The sequence below is a fragment of the Apteryx rowi genome, unplaced genomic scaffold, assembly GCF_003343035.1.
Source record: "Apteryx rowi isolate R43461 unplaced genomic scaffold, aptRow1 scaffold_653, whole genome shotgun sequence".
Lineage (NCBI taxonomy): Eukaryota > Metazoa > Chordata > Aves > Apterygiformes > Apterygidae > Apteryx > Apteryx rowi.
The window spans coordinates 333,710-358,895 of NW_020450931.1; the positions used below are offsets into that span (position 1 = coordinate 333,710).

Consider the following 25,186-nt stretch of genomic DNA (forward strand, 5'->3'; position numbering starts at 1 on the left):
AAAATCCTCAAGCCAGTGTCTTTCAAAGTGGGGRCACAGTCCCTGTGGGAAGAGGCAAGGAGGGATGTGTGGAAGGATGAAAGGAAAGCAATACCCTTGAAGACTGAGGGTGACTGGGCTCCATCCTCACAGCCAACTCCCTCCTCCAGAGTGGGTATTGCAGTGACCTGTGCAGAAAGGGCTTGTCAAGCCTTTTGTGAGGCCAACAGAGTCCTGATAAATTCAGCAGGAAGGCTTCTCCATCTCAGCCCTCCCTCTTGTCTGCTCACAGCGTTCGTGGTTGACAACATAGGGTCCATCTTCGAGGAGCATCGTATCTGCAGCAACATCAACCTTTGCAACATCCTGCAGACTGTGCAAGACAAGGGTGTGTTTGTCACAGATGAGAACATGTTCATCTTCACCAACGTTCTGGTTGGGCACCAGGCCACAGCTCGCTTCAAGATCTGCAATGTGRACAAAATCCCCTGCGATGTGGTCCTTTCCATCAAACCATCCTCCAGTAAGGTAAGACTAAGAGGCCAAGGCGACTGTTATTCTTTTAAGACCTCATGGTAGCCTGCCTTGTTCTCCAGATTCATTGCTTCACCTTGCCCAGTCTAGTCCAGCTCAGAACAAGAGCACATCATTCCCTTACTGCTCTTCAGAGCAGACTTCTGCTTGGGCCAGTCCTGTGTTTTGAGGCYTCTCAGTCTCCCCTCGGGTAGGTATGCAAGGCAGCAAAGAAGCTGTCATCTCTCATCAAGAAGAGGAGGAGCAAGCCAGGACACTCATGTAGGGGAATGATGAAGGAATTGTCCTTCTCTCCCAGGGGCTCGGAGAGAGAAGAGGAGCCACCACCTCCCTCAGCAGGAGCAATGCCACAGATCCTTTTAGTGGCAACACCTAATCTCTCTCCTCTGCTGTCAAATGCTGTGACAGGGTTAAGCCAAGAGTCTGCCTGAGTCCAGGGGCTGATCTGGCTACCATCCTTCAGGCACGACAACTTCTATTGCCAGACAGTGCAGGCAGAACTATAGGGGAGAGCAGCAACCCCAGGGTGGCAGCTGGGTTGAATTCAGCACGTCTTGAGCAAGGTTTTGGCTCACCCCTCTGGGTCTGCAGTGGGAGTCCAGAGCCACTCCGTGAATATCTCTTAGAGGTAGCGCACTTAGAGAGGGGGCACTATTGTGCTGGCCTGCCCGGGCTCAAAGCAAGCCATTTTGTGAGACTCTGTGGTCTTTTCCCTCTCTTTAGAAGCCAATTCTAGATTATTTACAGGGTTTTCTGTACAGTCCATACCTCCCATGTATGCTGGGATGGCTGCTGACATTCCCAGTGCTCACAGCAAGCAGTTGCCATGAAGCCCAGGAGTGCAAGGGCAGCACCACTTTGGGGTCACCCCCTGAGATGGAATTAGCATGTCTTGGGAGAAGGAAGAAGGATGCTGTCCTGGGGCTGTTCCCCATGATGCACATGTGGGTAAGACTGCCTCACGTTGAAGGGTGTTTCCTCCTAACACTGCTTTGTGGGTTCCCCCAAGCTTAGCACCTATGCTGGTAACGTTTTTGAGGTGGATCCTGCTCGGATGTGTGTGCCCAGTCGCTCCCACGCCTTTGCTACAGTGACCTTCACTCCGCAGGCAATGCAGAACTACCAGTGCACTTTTGAGGCTTCCCTTGATGTCCTGGCAAGGTAATTCATGCAGTGAAATCCTGGGATGACCTTTTTGATAGCTCACTCTCTTCTGGGAGGATGTAGACCTGTCATTAATCCTAACTCTTTTAGTAGGCTTAGGTAGAGGACTTAGCATTAGATAATACAGGAAGCAGTAACTACTAGATATAGCATAGCAGAAGAATATGAGTCATAGTTTAGCCTATATGAGTAACTATGAAGACAGCTTAACATTAGGTAGCCAAGCAGAAGTTAGTGAATCAGAAAAAAATGGAGTTGTGAAACAGCTGAGTTGGGGCTTTCCAAGGGCAAAGGGTTAGATGAAGCCACTTCTGTGTCAAGAGGCCAGTATACATTATTTCCACCTTGTTTATGTTAAGATGAGAAGATCATATCTGATAGTCTTGGGTATAGACTTGGGACACTCCTCTGTCCTGGAGCCTTTGTTTGTGCAGTGGCTCTAACCAGCTCTTCCCAAACTCATAAATCACTGAATTTAGATAAGATGAGTCTAAGTAAAATTTCGACTGAAGTGAAATGATTTTTAACTGTTACTTTGAAAGGCACAGTCTCTTCAAAGCAGATTACTTAAACTCWTGTGAATGACCCTAATTTGACTGGAAGGGGAAGGGAGAGGGGGAGCTGTGTGGTGGGGTGCAGGATTGCGTGCTGTTGTGCCAACCAGGGAAAACACAGTGGGTAGCACTTTCTTCATTGTCTGCTAGGTGGAAAACGGGTTAGTGCCAGCTATAACAACTTCTTCTCTGCCCCTCCTGCAGCCCTGCAGTGTTTAAACCACAAAGTTTGACATTCACTATCAGTGGAGATGGGAATCTGCCCCGGGTGACCATCCTGCGCCCGGTCCTTCACGACAAGAGAGGCAACCCTCTGCTGCTCTTTAAGAAGCTGCTGCTAGGTCATTCAGAGAAACTCCCTCTGATCCTTCGTAACAGTGGCATCATACCTGTCCAGGTGAGGACCTGTCCGGGGAATGCTTCATCTGATCTGGGAACAAGTCCTTGTCCARTGAAGGAAAGGCCCTGGAGAACATGGTAGAGCTGCATGGACGTGTCGCTACACTATGTGTGCAATTGCGTTTTGGTTCTCCTGTGGGAATGTGTTATGTCATGGTTGCACTACATTTTCTTTGATCACATTTTACTACATTCTAATTGAACTCAGTTGTAGTTTAATTACATTCTATTCATTACTTTTTAATACTTTCTGTCCCATTTGATTATATTTTAATTACATTCTGTTCCATTGCCTTTGAACACATTTTTTTTTAATGTTTGATTTTATACAAACTTTATGCTAAGAGTTTCTGTTTGAAATGAAGTGTGTTGGGTTCCCAGTGGACCAGCAGCCAGTACGTTGTTGATTCATGTGGTGTCCCATATCCACTCCAGTATGGTCATGCTGTGTTCCCTTTTCTCAGTTGCTGATAGATCTGTTGGATGAAGAGGGAGTTTTCTTCCTGAAAGCCAGGCCCACCACACACTGCATCTACCAGGCTCCAGGCACAAAGGAGGGCTCTGCTGGAGAAGGTAAATGCGTTAATCATGAAGTGTGCCTAGGTCATCTGGATGGGGGAGATGTGTGCCTTGCCAAGATGTGTGGGGCAGACGTGTGTCTCAGTTTGGCCAAGCCTGGGCAGGAGCAGCCAAATGTTAGTTTTACGGTGTCCTCCCTGGGGCTCTCTGCACCCYGGATTTTCACGTGGACTCTTTGCACTGCAGGGAGTTGTGTCGGTCCAGGGTTTCTTCCTAGTGAGTTGTAGGGAGTTTTTTCTGTTCTTCTGGACACAGTGGGGTGAGCTGTGGGAAAGCCTTGGGGCACTATAAGCACTTGAATGGATCATCTGGGTTCATCACTGTGTGTGGGGGGGGGTGTTGCCAACCTGACTGGAGGCAGCCATTGAGCTTCCAGCCAGCGTGTGGAAGCTGAAAACATTGTTTGACTCAACTTTATGTAGGAGCTGGTTAGAGGCAGCCTGAGTAAGACTGCRGGGTTAACCTGAAGTTAAGACACTTAAGCAGCAACATGCTTGRTGTCATCATAGTCTTGTGAACATAGGAGGGAGAGTCCGGAGACATTGCTGGAAGAACCTGGGTTTAGAGAGCTGGGTTTCAACATRTTTTTCCTCTTATACCCCATGGGAATATTTCTTCTGTATGACTGTATCACTTGTCCCTGACCTCCATTGCTCTGCAGGGAAGAAGCCTCACACCACTTCTCTGGTCCTGCATAATGGGGAATCAGCAGAGTTCGATGTGCTTTTCAAACCCAACCTGACCCAACRTGTGGAAGGGAAGATACGCCTGTCTGTAGTGGACAACCCTTATGAGGAGACCAACATTCTGCTGGTGGGTGAAGGCTACCAGGATGACTTCACGCTAGATAACATCCATGGACTAGTGGCAGACAGCGATGAGGAGAACACAGAGGGCAATCTGGAGGAAGACATAATTGAGGGTAAGAGAGGAGAAGCTGTCAAGATGGAGCAAGGAAGAGGAAAATACATGTTTGTTTGCCCTGTGCCAGTGCAGGTGTGGTCCAGCCTCAGTGGATAGATCCTGCTGCCTTTTGTAGGCTGCAGAATAGCCACACTTGAGAAAAMAGGGGAGAAGATCCTGTGTCAAGGGAAAAGCATGCAGGCTAGCAGAGAATGGTCACAGATACCAGCATTCAACTGAGTATCTCTAAAAGGGACACAGGAGTTCTGTCAGCCCGTAGTATCCTATGGAGATGAAGATCATATGTGAAAATGCATGTCATATACATAACCRGGGCTGTGTTGTCACCTACCCACCACTGTCACCCGCCACCCCTAGCAGTCCGTGAGTGTGCCTGCTATGTGCAGAGATACAGTGCRTGCTGTAATGCCTATCCTGCATAGAGACAGCCACATGTTTAAGGACATGTCAGTGTGTACCTCTGTGAAGGACAGAGGGAGGATGAGGAACTGCATCTTCCAGAGGCAGGAAGGCTTGGGGCTAGGAAAGGAATGGGACATGCATGTGTCTGTGCATGTGAGGGGGACAGATGGACATCACTGCACACTGAGATCCCTTGCTCTCATTCTTAACAGCTGCCAGAGTGGATCACATCCAGTTTGGGGGCTGTCACATCGGGACACCCTACCAGGCSACCTTCACGATCACCAATCACAGCAATGTGGAGGCGATGCGGTTTGAGTGGCTGGCAGGCACCCCATTTCACTTCTCCCCCCAGGTTAGTGTGGACAGCTCTGCCTTTTCCCACTGCTCAAACACTGCCAGGTGGGTTCCCTGGAGCTAGCAGGGGGTTACCACATATGGGTGAGAGCCCGTTTCAATGCGACGCACAAGAGGAGTCCCTGGCTTTTCCAGGCTCAGAGCTTTGCAGGGACAGGGCTGCCAATCCCACAGAAAATATCCCTTGTTATGGGAGATGGTGTCATTCGTTTGTACATTTCTCCATCGAACCCTGGTTACTTCCTTAGTCCAGTCCTTAGAGATGCTTCCTCCTATTGGTTCAGGTTTATTTGGGGGAGCAAAGACCAGCCTTGTCCAACTTGTAAATAAACATAGGTGACAGCAGTCCTGAATTTACCTTAGATAAATACATAGCAAAATGCAGAATTTCTGGCAAAGCTGCTCACCATGTCAATCCCTCTGCTGCCAGTCATGTCATTGCCAGTGATTCCAGTTTGATCTTGGCTCTCTGGTCCTCTGCAGGTGGGACACCTCCATGCTGGCTGTGCTAAGGACATCACAGTGACCTTGAAATCAGATGTCGCAGTCACCTTCAAAATGCACCCCGTGAAGTGTAAGGTGGCTAGGATTGCCTTCCAGCTGCCAGCAGACCAGGTTCCTGACTGGGATGACCGCCTGCACACTGTCAAGCGGGTAGATGCCACAAGGGGCCAGCCAACTGTGCAGCCTGTCAAGAAGAATGTAAGAAGCAAGATAGCAAATGCTAATGTGTTTCTACAATTATAATTAGCAAATATAATTATATTATATTAATTAAATAATTAGCAGATGCTAATGTGTTTCTGCAAGAAAAGAGCTGTCCATGGTAGCTGGCCACCTTCTCTGCTGGCTGAGCAGGTCTTGTTTCCTCCTGAAATTTAATCCATCAGTGAGTTTAACCAGCAGTGCATTACAGGGGAGAGTTGGATACATGGTGACCTGATATCCATCACGATGCAAAGTCTTTCTACAAGAGATGCTTCAGTCAGGTGCAAGCTATTGGTCTCAGCCAAAAGCAATGCTGAAAGCGTTGCAGTCTGTGTTATACGGGAGGTCACATTTTATGATTCCTAAGGTGACTTAATTGGTGTTGAAATCTCTTTGATTCAGTGCCTTTTGCACCAACAAGGAATTAAAGCCACTGTGCTCTGCCTCTTGTTTTGAAGTGAAGGATGACACTAGCTCCCTTCTGTGTATGCTGGCTAGCCCACTGGCACGTTGTGAGTGAGCTCTGTCTGCACCGATACCTGAAATTTCAGATGGTTCCTATAAAGCGGGGGATATCTCGTTATGCCCAGGTATTTTGTGGCAGTCACGCAGGAGTCCAGAGAAGTATTGTCTCCAGAAACTCTCTCTTTACTATCATTATTAGTCAAGCACTCTCATCTTGGGTGATGGCTCTTTCCTAGTTCCTAGACCACTGTGAGATCTCTAAACCAAGCTGTTTCTCCATCAGAGCACCAGCAGTCAGAGACTTTCCTAGTGAGTTCATTCCCATCCTAAAACACCTGTCTGCCTCAGTGCGGATAGTGCCGCACACATTACATCAGGGAATAACCTTTTCCTAAGACAAGAAGAAAAGGTGCTTTCTAGGTTTATTCATTCTTGGGCTTCTCCATCCACAGAGCTCCAGCAGGGGAACTTAATCCTAATTTAGAGGCCTGATGGATCTGTAGGGGCGACAGGAAAAAGATCAGACAGTCTCCAAGATTGAAGCACAGGGACTGACACCTGGTCACACTCCCCACGGGTGTATTCACAGTTGTCACCATGTTCATGCTTCCTCATAGCTTTGGTCGAGAGAGAGGAACGAATGCTGTGGAGGAACAGTCAGATTTTGTCTGTCTTGCAGGGAAATAAATAGGACCAGTTCTTCCTAGCTCCCTATACCTGGTCCAAAGGACTCCTTGCTCAGTCTGGCTTTCTGGGCTCTGCTCAGTGGCTTTTCCCTGTTCTGTTTGGAGGTGATTGAAACAGACCCGGAGCCAGCTCACACTGTCCTGGAAGAGAGCAGCCGCGAGGTGGAGCTTCGCCTCAGCGCTGTCGTTGATTATGCTGAGTTCAAGCTGGATACGGACATGATTCAGTTCGAGAAGACCTTCCTCTTCCAGACAAGGACATTCACGTGAGTAACGGAGGCCAGGCAGGACCAGCGAGTGTGAACTGCCTTTGTCCCAGGAGACTCTGTTATGCAGCCAGTGTCTGCTCCCCCAGAGCCACACTGCACTCTCCAGTGGCCACTGCTTTTTCCTCTACCCATGCTCCTGTGCCAGCAGAAGGTTCACACTGACATGCTCATTGCTGGGCCATTTAATAAACCTCTTCTGATTTCCAACAGGCTGGTCAGCCTTGGRCCAGGATGCTGCTGCCTGCTGGGTCTGAGGTCTCAGCTTCCACACATCCCCTGGCACAAACCAGGGGCCTGCAGATCCCTCRCATCAGGACCAGAATCCCTTCTAGGGCTTTACCTCCAGCCTCACCTGCTGTTCTTCCCTTTAAACAAATCATTTATTGTTTTGCCCTCTCCGAGTCCCGGCTGSGTGCTGGAGTGCACAAAGCACACAAAGCCAAGCATGCCCTAGATGTTTCAGGAGGGGTCCAGTTCYGCCAGCCTTTTTTCCTGAGAACAACAATGTTTTTGCCCTCATTGCACGTTTCCTGAGCTTATCTGCCTGAGGAGAGGTTTGCAGTCAAAATAATGTTAAATTGAGGTACAARGCTGGAATAAGCCCCATGGCAGCATGTCTGGACCCTCCTTCTTAGCTTCCAAGCATGTAAATACTTTGTCTCCAGGTAAATCTCCAGCAATCTAGACACAGTACAGCTTTTTATGCAGAGGAGTATGTCCTTCCCCAAAGAAAGGAGTGCCAGGAGCCCACCTTACACTGTTGTTTATCTACTTGCTTAGCATTATAGGGTTTTTTTTCTTCTCTTCTCTTTTTTTTTTCTCCTTCTGCCCTGTTGTTTTGCAGTTTCCAGCTGTCCAATACAGGGAATGTGGCYCTAGAATACACCTGGATGGCGGATGTGGAGGATAAAAGAGCAGTCAGCTATACTGGGGAACTGCTCCTGACCAGTGCTGAAGGTAAGGCACCGTCTCTGTGTGCTACTTGGGGTTGCCCGGGATTTCAGTCAGCTGATGAGAGCTCAGGGAAGAGACCAGACACTTCACACCAGAGCAGGAATTGCCTCTTCTCAGCTGTCCAGGCCTCCAGCGTCATCAACATCTTCCAAACTGCAGCTGAAGACTTTCTCCTTGCCCCCCCCCCCCCTTTCAGACAGTCCTATGCTCACTCTGATGCTTGCACTCTGCACAGGAGCAGAGCCAGGCTGAGCTCAAACCTGGCTCAGGGCAGAGCCACATGGTAGGTCAAGACCTGGGAGGGACCATCAGGGCATCTGTCTGGGAAGTCTTAGAGACTGGGAAAATCAAGACAGAGAGCATGATGGTGTAATGAGTTATTATGCATCAGCTGGCCTGCAGTCACTGTCTGCACGCAGTTCCTCAGTCCAGTACAAATGCAAAGTCACTGTCTAAAATTAACCTTCCTGACTCAGTCACAGCAATGTTTGCTACAGGCTGAGACCCCACTCACAGGCAGCTATCGGAGCTCAGTGGCTGGGGAGTGACTCATTAAACTTGCAGTAGCGTGGTTGTGTCCGAGTACATGGGAGCAGGGTGGTTTCCTGAGGAGAGATGGGGCTGTGTCTCTAAGACATCTCGGAAGGAACAGGTATGAGGAGGTCTGTCATGGCTTGTACTTCCTGGCACAGGCATCTTGACATCCTTTTTGACCTTCTGGGTCAAGAAGGAAGAGCCCAGCCCAGTCCCTGAACATGTTTAACTCCCTCCCCAGTGAGAGAGGAGAAGCAAAAAGTGACCTGACAGCTCTCACCGTTCCTCTGTGGGAATCCTCCTGCTGAAAGCATTTGGTCAGAGAGGTTTCCTTGCCAATGGCTTTAAGCTAGGTGCATCCCAGTTTCCCTTCCCTCCCTCTGAAGCAGAAGGGAAAGGTGCTGAGAACAGAGGGTTTCCTTCTTGGAAGATGTCCCACTAACTTGTTCCTCACCACAGGGGACTTCCACTCCTCCACTTCTGCTGCATCTGTGAAACTCCAGACCAGTCGTCGTTCCAGCCAGCTAGGCTGCGCTCTGGAGCGTGTCTCCTCCTCTCCATGCTCCTCTCTGAGCACCATCAACACCACCCCGCAGTTCTCTGTAGAGCCCTGCAGCGGCACCCTCCGTGCTGGTCAGGAGCAGCTCTTCCAGATGAAATTCTCTCCGATGGACGTGGGGGAGTTTGAGAGCTGTATGCTCTGCAAGTAAGAAACGTCCAGGCCTGGTCACTTTTTGACTCACACTGCTGGTGGGCAGTCATGGTATTGCATGTGATCAGGGTGGGTGGGAATGCAGACCTGGAAAGAGCCAGCCCCAGAGAGGCAGCAGAAACAACCAACACACAGGAGCAAACAGAGAGGATCATCTGGCTTGGTAGAAGCTGGTACAGAGACACTGGGAAAAGACATATTATGAAATATTAACCTCCTTTGAGGGATTCTTACAAAGCCTTTTTCAGAGGGATGGAAAGTAACTCCTGACTCTCTTCTGTGCTGTATCGGTGGAGTGTTGTGACTAGAATCATCTTTGGGCAGCTTTGGGGAATCCCTCCAGCCCCATAAGGTTTAGATCTTTGGACACTGGCTTTTGGAGACCTGTACGAGGTTGTCCAGAGGCCCCAAAATCTGGATTGGGAGATCCAGAAAGGTTGTCAAGGGGCCGGCTAGTCCCTAACTGTTCCTCCTTATCTGACCAGCACAGCTTCCTTATCTACATAGAAACCTACGTGCTGCTTTTGGTCTCTAGGTACATAACTATCTGTGTTTCTGCCATTTCACCTCTGCTGCCTCTGTGGCAGGGAGTGTGCTTCTGTTTGGTTTGTTGATCAATGCTTGTACTGAGAGAGAATGCAACGCTGCTTGATCTGTAAGGAAACACATTAGCAGCTGGCTGTCTGGAAGTGTTAGCCTGGCTAATACTGGTCCCTTTCTTCCTAGTATTCCTAACCTGAAGCCAAATCAGAAGGGCCCAGAAGTGATTGTGAGGGGGAAAAGCCTGCTGCCACATTGCCACTTCGAATTGGAAGACTCTGACTACATCACTGCAAACAGACGCAACCCAGACTTGCGGGGACCTAAGGGGACAACGTTAGATCCCAACACAAGAGTGATTGAGTTTTCAGCAGTTGGAGTGTGTAGCAGGAACAGCAGGTAGGTGTGGACATGGTTTCTCCTGTCAGTGGTTGCCTGGTCACCCCCCCTTAACCAGAGACCTCCCTAGCCCCTCTTCCAAGCCCCCACAATATATCTGTACCTTGTCTGTAATCTGTTGACACTTGGCCACCAGCCTGTTTTGGGGCTGGAACAAGCTGGTCAGTGAAGACCAACTGGCCATTTTTGCTCTCTTTGTCCCTTCCTTCAAAAAGAGCAGCTGGCAGTGTTTCTTACCTGGCATGGGTCAGTCCRAGAGGACCCGTATCCCCAGCTTTGTGGCCTTTGATCCTTGGAAGGTGTCCTTGGGACATTGTTGCTCCTTTGAGATACCAGTCAGGCAGGGTCAGTGAAAGCTGCAACCATAACAGCGAATCCCGTCTCTCAAAAGAGTCTCTTCAGACTTCATTTTACTGCATTCACTTGATCTTACCATTTTTAGGTGCAAGAGTTCAGCTACACCCTACTTAATTCCTTTTTTGATAGCGGTTACCTGTATCCAGCCAGGAGACAAACAGGGCCCCCAAGAAGCAGACGAAACATCCACGCTCCCAGTGTTGTCCACCATACCCAGCAACCCCTTCCAGATTGTGTCCAGGACTGGCAGTGCCTGATGTCTGCTGCAGGACAGAGTCATTAACATCTCAACCCCACCTTAGAAGTTGTTTCTGCTTTGTGTGCCCAGGGCCTTCCTGCTTATGAACCCAACCAGTTCCACATATTCCTTCCAGTGGACTTGCCAAGACCCTGAAGCACCAAGAGAACAGCCAGCTTTCTCCTGCCTCACAGAGAGAGGTCAGGTCCGGCCAAAGAAGAAGGTAGAGGTGGGTACAAAAAATGAAGAAGGTGGGTCTGGTTCGTRTGTGTGCCAGTCTGACAGTGCTGTGTCTACACTTCCTGGGGCATCCCAGGGCTTGCTTTAGTCAAGGCCCTGAAGAAACCTTTGACCACAGAGTAATGACCTGGCAGAATATGAAACCTATTGTCCTGCTGTGCCCCATGTCTGATGTGTTTGTGCTGTAAGTGGCACAGTGGCCTCTCTCAGAGCTGGCAGCACATGGGCAGCATAAGATGGAGCTTTTCTGGGGTTTCTGTATGGTACAGCCCCCTCTCCTTACCCCTGCCTTGGGCTGCAACTACCCTTCATTTGCCTCTTTCTCCCCTAGATCAAGTTTGAATTCACCCCTCAGCACCTGGACATCACAGAATCGTTCTGGGTCTTTACAATCCCTGAGCAGAGCATTTCAATCCCGTTCCTGCTGGTGGGCAATGCCACTGACCCATTAGTGTGTCTGGACAGATCCCACCTGAACTTCCACTCACTGTTAGTTGGTGAGTACCACAGTGAGAGCCTTGCAGATACGTACCGCTCCAGGGCCCCAGCAGTCCTGTTATTCTGGCAGGCACCAAAGAGGAAGCTGGAAGTGGAAACAAGCACTTGTGAGCAGTTCAGTCAGCACCCAAGTGTATGAGGGAGAGGAAGGGAAAGAGAGGAAGGTGTGTGGTTGGGGCTGTTTCCAGGGAAAGCGTTAGGGAGAGGGCAGGGGATCCTGGTGAGGTGAGAAGTGCATGTGCCTGTGAGCCACCTCAGCCTGCAGAGCCCCCACATCACTGCTCTGGTGTCCTGGAGCATGTGAGGCGGGATCTCGGAAATGGGGTCTGCCTTCTCCTGGAAGTGATGTCCTTGAAGACTGTTGTCTTTCCGCTGCCACCAAACACCTTCACCTGAAGAATATAATAATACTACAGCCCTGTGGGATCCTGACGAGCTATGCAGTGTCTCATTTCTTGTAGGGGCAGAACTATTTTGGGGGTAGGCCTTTTGAGGGCAGTTTCTTTGAATTATCTTTTAAAACATCTCAGATTTTACTGTTCACTGATCCCGTGGTGGCTGGTGGGTGCTCAGGGAAAGCAGGGGGAGTTGGATTTCAGCTCAGAGTGCACAGCCAAAGGTGATGGAGCTACCCCTAGGGGGGCAGGCCACCGTCACAGGCAGTGTGTCCATGTCCTGAGCATGCCGCACCACGGGGCAGCGCCCCTCAGTGCAAATTGCCTGCTGGGCTCAGCTGGCAGGCAGGAGCATGTTGTGCGGTGGTGGCCTGGTTGCCAGAGAAACTAAGGGTTTTCAGCTGTTGCTCTGTCCTTACCCCAGGGCATGAGATGTACCAGACAATCTATATGATCAACAGCGAGAAAGAGGCCTTCAGCTTTGCTTTCAGAGAAAGTTCTTTCTTCCCAGAGGGATGCGACACCTGCTTGAAAGTAGAGCCCCTGGAAGGCTCCATCGCACCCCTTTCAAGGTACCAGGGCTGTGTGGCTGTGTCTGGGTAATCTGGTCTTCTAGGCCCCCTTCCTGGAGAAATTCAGGGTTGGATCTTCTGATTTTGATGACAACAGCATGGTTTTGTGTTTGAACCCTGTGATCCCCTGAGCCAGCAGCTCCAAGTGTGCAAGCTGTCCTCTCTTCTCTGTATTCCCTTTAGTGACAGGGCCCATCACACATGTTCTGTGCAAAGACACCAAGAGCAGCAAGGCATGCAGGCAGCACTGCAGGCAGCATTTAAGCCCATCAGTGGGGACAGCAACAGGTTAATGAGGCTTTTATCACTAGCTGTGTTTTGCAGGATCAGCTGTCAGCAAATTCATGTTCTTTTCTTGTAAACTGCTGCTATGACATGCGATAAAACATGACTGAGGTAGAGCAGTATAACCAGTCACCAGCTCACCTGCTGATGCCCCATGGATGTCCTGGTRCCTGCTCAGCCTGCCTGAGTGTAAAGAGAACGCATTAGCTCTGGGCAGCTTTGTTGTGGCTAAAAAGCTTCTGCGTTTTGGCTCACCACTGGGTGCAGGATGAGAGAGCACCTGCATCAGTTACTGTGGCTCATCCAACAAGCCCTGACTCCTTAAGCCTCTGCAGTTTGATGGTGTTTGATCATGTACCCAGGACCCACACAGAAATTACAAAGAGGCAGTCCAGCGGAGCCCCCATTGCACTGCCAACTGCCATGGGAGCTGGATGTTTCCTCTCTGCAAGAAGGATGTTACCCTTCTTGCAGAAAGGTACCCTACCTGTCACATAGAGGAGAGACTGGGTGTCTCTGGGAATGCCCTACTCTGTATTCAGGACAAAAGAGGGATCTCAGCGTGATGCTGCCCTGTGTCACGTGGACAGAGTATTAAATTCCATTTTAGTTCAGGGATTGCTTCCCTGTTGTTGTATCCTCTGTCATTTCACTGCCTAGTGTAGTCACACCCAACACAGCTCTCACCAGGATTTGCTCCACAGCGGAAGGTGCCAAAATAGCAGGGTGCTGCTCCTGGTTTCTCCCAGGCCTGATGTCCCACCCCAGCTGTTGCACAGCTGCTCTCCTGTGGACCAAACAATGTGGGGCCAAGAAAGCTATAAGAAGCAGTGAATGGAGCAGTAAGGGTCTTCTCTCCCCAGGTGTCCCATTACAATCTTCTTCGTACCAATACTAGAAGGAGAGTTGGTCTTCAACCTCATATGTGATGTCAAGAAGAAGCCCCAGCCCCTCTCCTTGAACATCAGGGCCACCGCCTATAGCATGAATGTGTCTGTCAGGTTTGAGGACAGCGATGGCTGTGTCGCTGAGCTCAGTGCACAGGAGATCAACGTCATTGACTTCAAGAAGGTGAGTGGCACTGGTTCCCTGCCCATTTGCCCCAAGGAGCCCTGCAAGATTGGGCCCTAACCAGAAGCTTTGCAAATGCGCTTGAACAAGAGGGAACATTTTACTCATTTATATGTATAATCCAGTCTCTAGAGCGAATCATTAGCTGACTGTAGAAGATCCCGGAGAGCATTAGGAAGGAGCACTTGCTGTGCTGGCTGGTGCTTTCCAGTTGCTGTAACCCCTAGTCCCCACTGCCTTCTCCCCACAGGTGGAGCTAAATGAAAACATTCAAAACATCTTCACCATCAGCAATACCGGGAAGTTGAGCTTCACCTTCTCATGGGAACTTAGTGGCCCCCCAGCACGGAAACAGTTCCTTACCATTACCCCTCAKATGGGCACCGTGGAGGCCGAGGGGAAAGCAGAGACTCTGCTGACATTCCACCCACGGAAGCTGTGCTCTATAAAGAACGTAGAGCTGACACTGCAGGTGAGGGGCCAGAGTTCAGTATGTGACCTCCTTCCCTACACACCAGCTTGGCAGCAGGAGCCCACAGATAGACATGAGCTCCATCACTAAAGAGCCAAACTCGTCAGAGAGGCTCCTGCCACCCAAGTGAAGAGCCTGACAGCTCCTGAACTGAATGCTGTAACAAGTGCTGACCCAGGCCCACTTGCTTTTGAGGCAGGACATTTCCCCCAGGCCCTCTCTGCCCCTGATTTGAGGAGGACCCTAGATGTGCATTGGGATGGTCCTGTTCCTCTCTGCCAGGCCCCCACTGAGCCAAGTCCCATAGCTCACAGAGGCCCTGCCGGCATGTGGCCGCACTGCTGAATGGCAGCTCTAGGCACCTGTAAAAAGCAGGGCCATGGCTCTCCTAAAGCCTTACTCCCTCAGCCCAAGCTTTTCACTTTCTGTTTCCGTTCTGGGGTCCTTTGGCACCTGCTCTCCCTTATTGTCACTGCAGCCAGCAGTCCCCCATCCCCTTCCTCAGCCATCTCCGCTGTTCAGTTCTTGCTCCAGGTGCGGTTCCCACCTCTTCACCTGACTCATGCTGTCTTTTCCCCCCACTCCAGATCAGCAAGGGTCCCACGTTCATCTGCGTATTTCTGGCTACCGTGGTGGCACCCACCGTCCACTTCTCCTTCACCAAACTCAATTTTGGGGCCTGCTTTGTCTACCATGCCGGGATGCCACCTGCCCAGCAGACCCTCATCATCACTAACAAGGCAGACAAGGATGTCAGGTAGGCCTTCTCTGATCACTCCTTTGACCCATGCTCAGCACATGACTGGCCCATGCCCTTGTGGTGAGCGGGGCAAGGAAGCAGGGCCGTGTTCTGACCACCCACCCTCACGCTCACTGGAGTGACAGCGCTGCCACTGACTCCTCRCGGTAGCCAGACCTGCAGAGCCGGTGGGGATTGCATGCCCATGTCAATCCTCCCCATCTGTGTGCCCACCTCTCTGTTTTGGCTGTATAAGAAGACAGGGTTTGGCAGTGCAGGCAATCCGAGCAGGCTGGATTGCTCTGCTCTCCAGTCCTCTGAGTTACCTGAGTCTGAGCAAGGCCCAGAACAGCCTGGCTAAGATATCACAGGGAGGCTTCTGTGGAGCAGGGAGTTTAGCACAGGTCTCCTCATCCCATCCAGCACGCTGAACACAGGCATCCTGCCTGGCAGCAGGGAGGCACCATCTGTTCTTTGAGCTTATAAGATGCTTTACACTAGTACATAACACTACTAGCTTCCTTCATGCACCAACTGTGCTGACCCAGGCTGATCTTTCATTTTGCCTGTATTCACTTCTCCTTGAGTGCTATTCACACAAGGGACCTGTTCAGACTATTTCCCCCTGTCTGCTGAGCTGAAGATGGCCAGCTCCCATGATAAACAGACCCCTGGGCACAGCCAGTGGGCCCTAGTGATACTTGTGGATGGCAGGCTGAGGATGCAGCGAAAGGAGAATGGAGAGCCGCAGGTAGCCCTGATGTTGCCTGCTGAGCACACAGCTTTGTGACACCTCTGTTCCTCTTTGCTGTGCTTTCTCCCAGCTTGAACTGCTTGTTCACCAGCACTGCGCACCTGGAGGTGGACTTCCCGGGCTGTGTGCTATCCCCAGGAGGGACGGTGGAGGTGCCCATTACTTTCTATCCCAGAGAGGCTGTGTCTTACTATGAGCTTGTCCCTTTTGAAATCAATGGTCTTTCCCAACAGACTATTGAGGTCCAAGGAAGGGGCACAGAAATGAAGGTGAGACAAAACCCAAATCCTAAAACTCCAGGTGTCAGCCAGCCAGCATGGCTTTCTCTCTCATTTTCCTCATCCCTCTTCCCCAGTATGCCATGTTTTGGTCCTCTGCCACTCAAGTCCTCTTTCCTTTCACTTCATACTGATCTCTCCTACCTCAGGTTGACGTTGTGGAACCACAAAGAAAGGTGGTGAAGTTGGGAGCCCTCTCCATCGGACAGACAGTGAAGAAGATTGTCACCATAGCAAACAATAGTGCTGCCCCTCTCACTTTTAAGCTCAATTTCATGTATACCATGCCAGAGTTGCAAGAAGCTGGGGTAAGGCCTTTTCCTTTAGTGGAGAACACTTTACTGTGCCTACAGGGATGTCTGCAGGTAGCTGTGAGTTCCTTTGGACAGGAGCTAGCTTTGCTCTAGCACATTGCTGTATCCGAACGAACATCTTCCTTCRCTTATGAAGGCTTATTATCTCTGATTTAGCACTGCATAAAAATGACTACGAAGCTCCAGGCTGGAGCAGACCCAGAGAACTTGGGGTGCAGGTAGACTGTGTGTCCTTAGCTTCCTCATGGACATCCCCAGAACTACTTGTTAATTGAATTGAAATTGCCTAGAGACTCCAGGATTGGATTTCCAGCTTTGTGGACATAGCAGTCAGTGTGTAAGAGAAATGCAGCACTGATTAGCCCTTCTCTATCCAATATATCAATATTCTCTCATGCAAAAATAGCCCAAAGTCTATTTCTCAAGTAATTTTTCTTTTCTCAAGAAATTTTTCCTTGTGCGTACAAGTAATCAAAGATCCCAAAGGATTAAAGCAGAATATGTTTTAGTTGATCCATAGAGATGATGATCACTCTCAGCTTCAGAGTTTCTTCTTTCACCTGCAGAAATATGTTGCTTAGTGTTTTATGTAATGTTTGCCACCAGATGGGACTGGGATGGTTTAATTAGGGTTAATTACAATTGCATGTTGTCCAGGCTAATGATCTGCCAGTGGATGCTTGCAGTGTAGACCTCTCGTGTGAGGTAGGTGCTAGGACTCTCTTAACAACCAAAAGTTAGAAGTAGGCATAATTCCTCTGATGTGTTTTAGATCCCTACGTTAGGTTGCAGCCRTATATTCTAGACACGTAAAGTTAAGGGAGATAAACCATACTTTAAAGACAAAGAGTTACAGCTCTCTTGGAGCTTACATGAAATGACTTTGGAAGTCACAGTCCAGCTCCCTATGGCCAGATGGACATCTGACAAGAGAACATCTTTGGTACCTAGGGACGAGTATCAKAGATTGAGCGAGATTGGAGTAATGTTGGTGGGAACAGAACAGGAATGAATCTAAGCATGATTGGAAAAATCTCCTCTAACTCTAGCTCTGAAGGATTCACAGCTCAGTTGCCAGATGAAGTAGCCTCCATTCATTTCTTTGGGCAGGTTCTCTGCTTGAACCCCACCAATGAAATAAGTCTGAAGCCCAAAGGAGATACCTGTAAAGTGGAGGTGATCTTCTCCCCAAAGCACCGCATCCTGCCATTCAATGAAGAAGTAATGTTGGAGTGCCATGGCCTGGTGCACTCCCTCTTCATGGTACAGGGCTCCTGCCAGGGCATCGATGTGAGCTTGGACCAGGAACACATCAACTTTGGAGCGGTGTTGCAGCAAAGCCGCACTTGCCGACGCATCCTCATGAAGAATACAGGCGACATAGGAGTCAGGTAATGCAAAACCCTGCCCTCCCTGAGTGCCTGAGAGCTTGGATGAGGGCTGGGGGCAGGATGGGGCTGTGGCTGCCCAGACAGTTGTTCCTATCTCCTTTATCCTCCCAGAGACAAGGTGGCAGGCTGAAAAGGACCAGCCTGTGAGCTAGGGCCAGCTGGCAGATCCTTGCAAAGGACACTCAGCCTGCCCATCAACCAGTTCTGCTTCACTGCATGCTCCTGGGCCTGTCACCTGAGTCACGCTCTACTGGGGGACATCCAGCACTGCAGGCCTGCTCAGAGGCTTTGCAGTCGAGCCCTGGGATTTAGCAAGGGGTTAACATCCAAACGCTTGTTTGCAAATAGGCATAGTTGACTCTTGCCCAACTTGAAGCCCTTAGAAGACAGTACACTGCATTCACAGCCTCCCAGTTGTTAATCCTTCCTTTCTGTCCTTGTGCTTTCCTTGGTAAGGTTTAAGTGGGCCATCAAGAGCTTCAAGCCGGATTTCTCCATCAGCCCCGCAAAGGGTTACATCTCCCCAGGAATGGATGTCCCCTTACTTGTGACCTTCCACCCCTCCAAGCCGAGCCAGGCTATCCAGTACAATGGCCTGCAGTGCTTCATCCAAGGCAGTGAGCCACTCCAGCTTACACTGGCAGGATGCTGCATGGAGGTCCCAGCGACCAAAGAGGTAACGGGAGCAGAGTCAGGATGGGTCCTACCCCACCAACCTCACCATCCGCTCCATGTCTCTCCCAGGGAAGGGCAAAAGGCCAAGTACACACATGGACTCACTCCTGCTTGTCATCCTGCCTGGTATCCCAGAGAGCTGAAAAAACTATCAGGCAGAATTTCCAAAATTTTGGAGCCCTTTCATTTCCTTCCTTCCATGTTGAAAAGTGCTGCTCCTCCAACTAGCGCCTCAGCTGTCCTGGCTCTGCGTTGTGGCACTGCTGCTGCAGTGATGCCCTGTGAGGCTGTTCCGAGACCCTCTTCGTGGAGCTACCAGATATACCCGCAACATTGCACCCACAGCCACACTCTTCCTCCCTGTCAGGGCATGGGAGCAGCAGCAGTGCACAGCATTTTCATTCAACACTAGGAGAGAGTAAAGCATCTGCACCCGGCTCCTGGGGTGCAGGGATGCAGCATGGGGGACTCCTGGCCCTCGCAGGCATTGCAGGAGGGTGCAGCTGGGAGCTGTTGGCTCACGTCCCAAAACAGAGCATGGACCTGCTCTTCAGCCTGCCCAGCAGGCTTTGCACAGCTCCGGCTGTGCAGCTCCAACCCCAGAAGCAGTCCTGTCCTCACACAGGGGAGGTTTTCTTCCAGGACTCCCCATTTTCCTTTTCCTCTGCTCCTTGTCAGGCTGAGCCCCAGTCACCTAGCAGGCAAAAGACTCATTCCTCTCCAGTCTCCTTCAAGGTGTTCTCTTAAGAACAAATTGATTCACACTAAAAACCATGGCCCAAAGCAAAATTTTGCATGTGACTAGGAAAAGCTTTTCCCTCTGTTACAGGGCTTGGCAGAAAGCCAGTCCAAGTCCTTTCCAGCTTTCCCAGCCCGCCTGGGCAGCATGGGCTCCCTTCCAGCTGGGGTGGATAGTCAGACCAGACTGGCTGCCCCACAGCTCCAGCCCTGGTTCCAGGTTCTGCCTCTTTTCCTTCCACATCTCTGCAAGTGGATGAGGAGGTACCAGCCCCATGAAACAGGAAGGATTCCTCCATAAGACCAAGCAGCCTCTGTGCTCCTCTGTTGCAGACACTGAATTTCACATGTGATGTGCGCGAGAAGCAGAGCCAGACCATCCTCTTGTCCAACCCAAGCAACGAGGCCTGGACCATGCAACCTGTCATCAAGGGGCAACACTGGGAAGGGCCTGAATTTTTTCACCTAGATGCCAGTCAACAAAACAAACCCTACAAGATCACTTACAAACCCCTAACCATGACCTCTGAGGACAAGAAACATCAGGTATATAAGCTGCATCAGCATGCTGAACCTCATAATATGAACCTCACAGTTGACCCTGCTTTGAGCAGGAGGTTGGCCTGGATGACCTTCAGAGGTCCCCTCCAACCTGAATTATCCTATGCTCCTATGTTGGAAGCTGGATTTCTTGGTGGCTAGAGGCTCAGTATAGGGAAAGGGCAGGTGGGAAGTCAGCACTGACAACTAGATATATCAGAGGAGCTAACCTAAAAAGCCAGGTTGTCCAAGGCTCCAAGAAGTGAAGTTGATTCTGTGCAGCTCCTCATCCCTGCCTGTGCAGCCCGGGGGGCTCGGAGACCCCTGTGCTCAGCCTTGTGGGCTCTACAGGCTCCCCAAGCCCTGGGCACAGCCAGTTTGGCCAGCACTGCCCGGATGGACCCTGTTGCTGCTTAGAATCCTTTTGCAGCACGCGGACAGCAAGAGGGGCCAACCTGCCCTGCCATTCCTTGGTGCAGCCCTGACTGAGAGCACGCTGTCAAGTGAGAGACGACACAGTGATCTCTCTTGACATCACCTTTGGTAACATGGGTAACATGGATTCGGAAAGAGCCTTTCCTCCAGGTTTCAGGCTGGGCAGACGGGATGCCTGGCACAACTATTCCCATGGGCGCTATTTCTGAGACAGATCAGAGACCAGCCTCTAAATTAAGGGAGTCAGTCCAGAATGGCTCTGGGGTACTGGAGGTATGTGTCCGATACCTGCCCCATTCCCTGCTCCAGCTGACCGTACAGCAAGCCAGAATTGAGGCCAGAGCAGGAGGCCAGAGATCTCTGGGCCGAATCTCGAGGGTGCTGAGCAGCTCTGTGTTCTGTAGGGTTGTGTGTGCTCAGCATCTCTTTAACGTTGTACAGCCCTGCATTGAGTCACACAGTTTGCAACCCCTCTGGGGGCAGAGGAGGTGCCGTAGAGGGAGCTTGGCTGTGACCCRTGGGCACCTGAGACAAGTACTTTTCATGGCCCACCGTGGCTGGTGGGAACTTGCCGTGCAAGCCCACAGGCCACTCTCTGGGTGATAATGTTGGAGCTTGAGCRGAGGGCAACAGAGCTGGGATGCCAGAGCCAGCACAGTCCCAGTACTGACATCAGGGCAGTTGGGCTCAGCAGGGACTGCCACCCCCTTACCACAGCTGTCCCTGTAGGGGCAGGGGGCTGGCAGCTGATGTGACCAACTTAGCCAGGCAAGGAAAAGGGTGTTAGGATATAGCTCATGTGGGCCAGACCACCTCTGCTGCTGGGGCCGAAAGCAGAGCCAGTGTTTCCTTGCTTTGTCCTGGACATGCTGTCTCCACTCCCTATAGCTGTGCCAGCCTGAGCAGGTACCTCACCACCGCCTCCACCTGGTCAAAGCCACTCAAGTGACAGCCTGAGGTAGGGGGCTGCCCRGGTGTGCTCAAGAGCCAGCAACAGGTCCGGACAGAAAGCAGGAGAGCTCACCAGCTTTTTTCCTTCTCTCTAGGGCTCCATCTTCTTCCCATTCCCAGATGGGACAGGCTTGCAGTACCTCCTGCAGGGGACCGCTGAGGCCCCAAAGTGTTCGGGGTCTATTTTTCGGGAGGTACCATGCAGGACTCCCTACACTGAGCTCATCCCCGTCTCCAACTGGCTGAACAGACCACAGAGGTGAGCCAGGGCCAGGAAGTCTCATCTCACCAGCAATCCCTGCAGCAGTGCAAGGAAGGCCTTTCCCCTACCTGGAAGCTCCTTCCAGCAAGCTTTTTACTGTCCTTGGCCATTTCTGGCCAGAGGTGTCTGGGATTGTACTAACCATGTATTGCCTAAAAAAGACCCTTCTGGAGGGCTCTCCTCCAGGCTCGGTCAGAGCTGGTTCCTTCAGGCACTGAGGATGAGGGGAGCTGTTTTGTACCCCTGTGTGATGGTATCCTATGGGAGTCCTGTTGACCTTTCCCGCATCCTCACCCGCAGGTTCCTCGTGATAGTGGACATACTCAAACCAGAAAAGCTGGAAAGCAGTTCTGTGCTGCAAGGGCTGGAATACATTGATGTGCCTGGCTCCACCCAGAAGGACTACAAGCTCACGTTCCTTTCATATAAGGAAGGGGTCTTTAGCACAAAGGTAAATGTGGACACCAGGCCGCGGGGTCCTTCACGGAGCTGCTTGCTCACTGAGAAGCTACACATCTGTTTTCATACCTCTACATGCCCACCTGTGGGATTGTAGATCCCAGGGGGATACTGAACAGGAGGYGTCTGCTCTTTGCATACACCCCTCATGCTGTTAGTCTCAGTGAGGGTCCGGGACAGGAGATCCATTGAGGCCTGCTAAGCACATGTGGGTCAGGGTGTTTCTGAGCTGAAAGCAGCTGGCAACCRGGAGACTACAAAGCAGAAATACCGCACATGATTGCCCTGGTCTTGCACTCTTCCTAGGTGGCTGCTCGCAGCATTCTTGGGGAAAGGGTGCTGAGCTAGAGGCTCTTTCGGCTGGCTTAACACAGCCGGTATATTTTTATRCAGTGACTCATACTTCCATTTTGCTCTGATTCAGGTGACCTTCCTCAACGAGGTGACCAAGGAATACTTGTTCTACATGGCCACTTTCAAGGCTACTGCTTCAGGACCCATCAGCACTATTGAACTGGTCACCCCTATTCGGAAGACCGTGTCCTCATCCATCAGGGTGGACAACCCTCTGTCTGTCCCAGTGACGTTTGTCACAGATTGCAAAGTGCTCGACATCAACGTTCCCCCACTGTTCACTGTTCCTGCTTTGTCAGAGGTAGGCGCAAAGCTTGTCTGACACTCTTCTCTCTCTGCAGCCTTTCTGCRAGCAGGTGCTCTTTGAGGGTCCTGCTTTTTGGGGGTGCCCTCCATGCTCTATATGGGGCTGCTTTTCAGGGGTAACAGCTTCCACCTGCTAATAGTTTGATCTGAGGAGAGATTTAACACGATCGGGATCAAACGCAAKTGGAGAGGGAAGAAGTGTGTGAGAATATCCCCAGTGGGAATTGCCCTACACTGATGGAGTCTGCCATGCTACCCCGTGATATACAAAAACACCAACCTGTGTCCCGCAGGTCATTGTCCAAGCACAGCTGCCCTGTGTCATCCATGATCATTCCTTTCTGGGACAGGGCCTCTGTGCAGGGTCAGTCGGGCCTCCCCCATCCTCCTGTGCCAGTCTCACCAGCACTGCCTTTAGGGCTGTCCAGCCTTCCTGAGAACAGCTGGGAATGAGTTCTAAAGATAAAAATCTTACTCTGGTACCATAAAGCTTACTAGAGCACATGAGTATGTTGTTTGGAGTTGGGGATTTCACCTTGGTTTCCTGAGGAAGGCTGCTGGGATGCCTGCATGCCAGCCTGTCCTCTCTGAAACTCAAATTTGACAGATGGCAAAGGTTGCAGAGCTATTAGGGTCCTCGGAGGTGTGTTGGATTGGGGACATGCAAATTGGGGACATGTGAGCAAAGCAAGGGGGACAGCTACTTGAGCTTCCTGATGTGGGGGTGATGGGTGAAGGATATTTCAGGGCGGGAAGCCGCTGGGATAGTGCTGGAGGGCTCTTGCCTGCTGGGGACCATCCCTGGAGTGAATTATCCCCCAGCTGCAGCGTGGCTCTGCCCTGCTAATTGGAGTGACTGAGGGGTGGGCTGCCATCCTGCTTCCCCCTGTCCCAGGCCCTGCCTCCCCCCTCTTGCCTGACCCAGCAGCTCTTCCTTCTGTTCCTCCCAGGCCGATCTCGTCTTTGAGTACCAGCCCTTGAAAATGGGGGAGAGCACCGGGCACCTGGTGCTTCAGAGCAACGATTTGGGCTCTTTCTACTACAACCTGAACCTGAAAGCCACCGAGAGCAGGCCGGAGAAGCCACTCTACTTCTGCACCACGCTGGGCTCTAACCAGACCATCACTGCCAAATTCATTAACTACGTCCGGCAGAAGACAGATTATGTCCTCCAGGTGCCCCCAGCCTGCCCCACACRGTCCCCCCAGGCCCTTGCTGGAGAGGAGTCCTGCTGGGCAGCAGGGGTGGGAGGCAGCTCATCTTGCCGGCATCACTGCTCTTTTTTGGGGGATTCTGCCCCTCCAGCTTGATTTGGCCTAACCATGGTGGCCATACAAGCATGAGGGTCTTCCCACCAAAGCAGAGCCTGTCCCCAGGTGGACTGTCCTCCCTCATAGGCTCTCTCAGATGCTGTTGTTGGAGCTGCTATTGCAGGTCCCTTGGAGCTTGGACTTCCGGGTTACTGCCAGGGCCGGGGTTTAAGGTCCCCCAACGTTTGGGGTGCAGAGTTGTCCATAGTGGGAACTTTTGGGTGTCTGTGTGGCCATTCATCATGGGCGCTCACCTGAGCTTGGGAACGGGAGCAGTGTGACTGCAGTCACTGTGCTGTGTGACATGGGGGACCCTTGGTCTCTGCCCAGCCCTTCCATTCCTGCTTTTGTGACCCCCCGTCATCTCCTCTGTCCCCCATGCAGATGGACTGCGCAGATTTCCAGACAGAGAAAACCATCAGTGTGACCCCTGCCTGTGTGGGGGGCTCCGAGGTGTGTGTGGAGGTGACCTACGAGCCCTGCCAGCTGGGCGAATCCAGAGCGACACTGCTCCTCTCCTCCCCGCTGGGCGGGGAGTACAAGATCCCGCTCTTTGGCCTCTCTGTCCCACCCAAGCCACAGGGCCCCTTCCAAATCAAGGCTGGCTGCAGCACCTCCATCCCCTTCAAAAACGTCTTCTTGCAGCACATGACCTTCAGGTACAACGTGGAGAACCCGGCGTTCACTGTCAGGGCTACCGAGAACCTACGCTCTAAGAAATACATCTTCATCACCGTCTCGTTTGAGGGCAGCCCAGCCGGCAGCAAGGCCCCCGTCACAAGCAAGCTGGTGGTCTCCTGCGTGGGGGCAGACGTCTCCTGGGTGTACTACCTGCGGGGGATCACCCCCGAGAAGTGACCTGCCGGCAGCGCCCTCCGGGGAAGCTGGATTTTGGGAACCCCTGAAGCACCAGCAGCKCAGGGGCGGGAGATCCCGCTGCCCCGGAGGGACCTGCTGGCCACAGGCACATCCGTGCYGGGGGCCGGGCTGTTTGCAGGCGGCGAAGGCCAGCCGCGGCCGCGGAAGATGGGACTGCGCCAAGGAGGCTCCAACTTTTTCCCCTTCGTGCACCACGCTGACGGCCTTCAGTCGAAGCCAAACGGCTCCCCCTGCGGCAGACCTCCCCCCCTCTGGGTTTCTTGCCAAAAATGCCCCTCACAGCGGGAGTTAAYGGAGTTGGCGGCTCGTTGCTAACGAGCCCTCGAGCAGAGGCCAGGCGCGGGGGGGAGGTGGCGCGGGGCCGCTCTGCCGTTATCTCCTGTGCGGGGTGGTGTTCGCAATAAAGCTCTGGCAGCCGAGAGCCGCGGTGGGAGGTCGGCGGGGCCCGGCCGCTGCGCGGAGGCAGGGCTCGGGAAGGGGGGAGGACGGGAGCCCCGGGCCGGGCCGGGCGCCT

General features: G+C 51.8%; 2 protein-coding genes across 2 annotated transcripts in view; both read left to right on the plus strand.

Annotated features, from left to right (window-relative positions):
- LOC112975162 (hydrocephalus-inducing protein-like) overlaps positions 1 to 6,838 on the plus strand; it is a 59,665-nt gene extending 52,827 nt beyond the window's left edge. The window contains exons 40-47 of the mRNA XM_026084894.1: positions 272 to 507; positions 1,523 to 1,674; positions 2,436 to 2,628; positions 3,095 to 3,203; positions 3,871 to 4,131; positions 4,748 to 4,890; positions 5,376 to 5,594; positions 6,745 to 6,838. Coding sequence (XP_025940679.1) covers positions 272 to 507; positions 1,523 to 1,674; positions 2,436 to 2,628; positions 3,095 to 3,203; positions 3,871 to 4,131; positions 4,748 to 4,890; positions 5,376 to 5,594; positions 6,745 to 6,756 — 1,325 coding nt within the window. The 3' untranslated portion in view covers positions 6,757 to 6,838. The remainder of the gene's footprint in view (positions 1 to 271; positions 508 to 1,522; positions 1,675 to 2,435; positions 2,629 to 3,094; positions 3,204 to 3,870; positions 4,132 to 4,747; positions 4,891 to 5,375; positions 5,595 to 6,744) is intronic.
- A 132-nt stretch (positions 6,839 to 6,970) lies between these two features.
- On the plus strand, positions 6,971 to 25,048 carry LOC112975163 (hydrocephalus-inducing protein-like). The gene is made up of 19 exons (XM_026084895.1): positions 6,971 to 7,017; positions 7,865 to 7,977; positions 8,968 to 9,214; positions 9,947 to 10,159; positions 10,845 to 10,983; positions 11,326 to 11,491; positions 12,312 to 12,459; positions 13,608 to 13,815; positions 14,066 to 14,287; positions 14,875 to 15,044; positions 15,851 to 16,049; positions 16,208 to 16,366; positions 17,483 to 17,763; positions 18,220 to 18,439; positions 21,198 to 21,361; positions 21,665 to 21,815; positions 22,248 to 22,478; positions 23,434 to 23,658; positions 24,178 to 25,048. Exons 1-19 carry the CDS (start codon positions 6,971 to 6,973, stop codon positions 24,649 to 24,651), a joined length of 3,777 nt encoding a protein of 1,258 aa, XP_025940680.1. The 3' UTR covers positions 24,652 to 25,048.
- Positions 25,049 to 25,186: the final 138 nt, after the last annotated feature.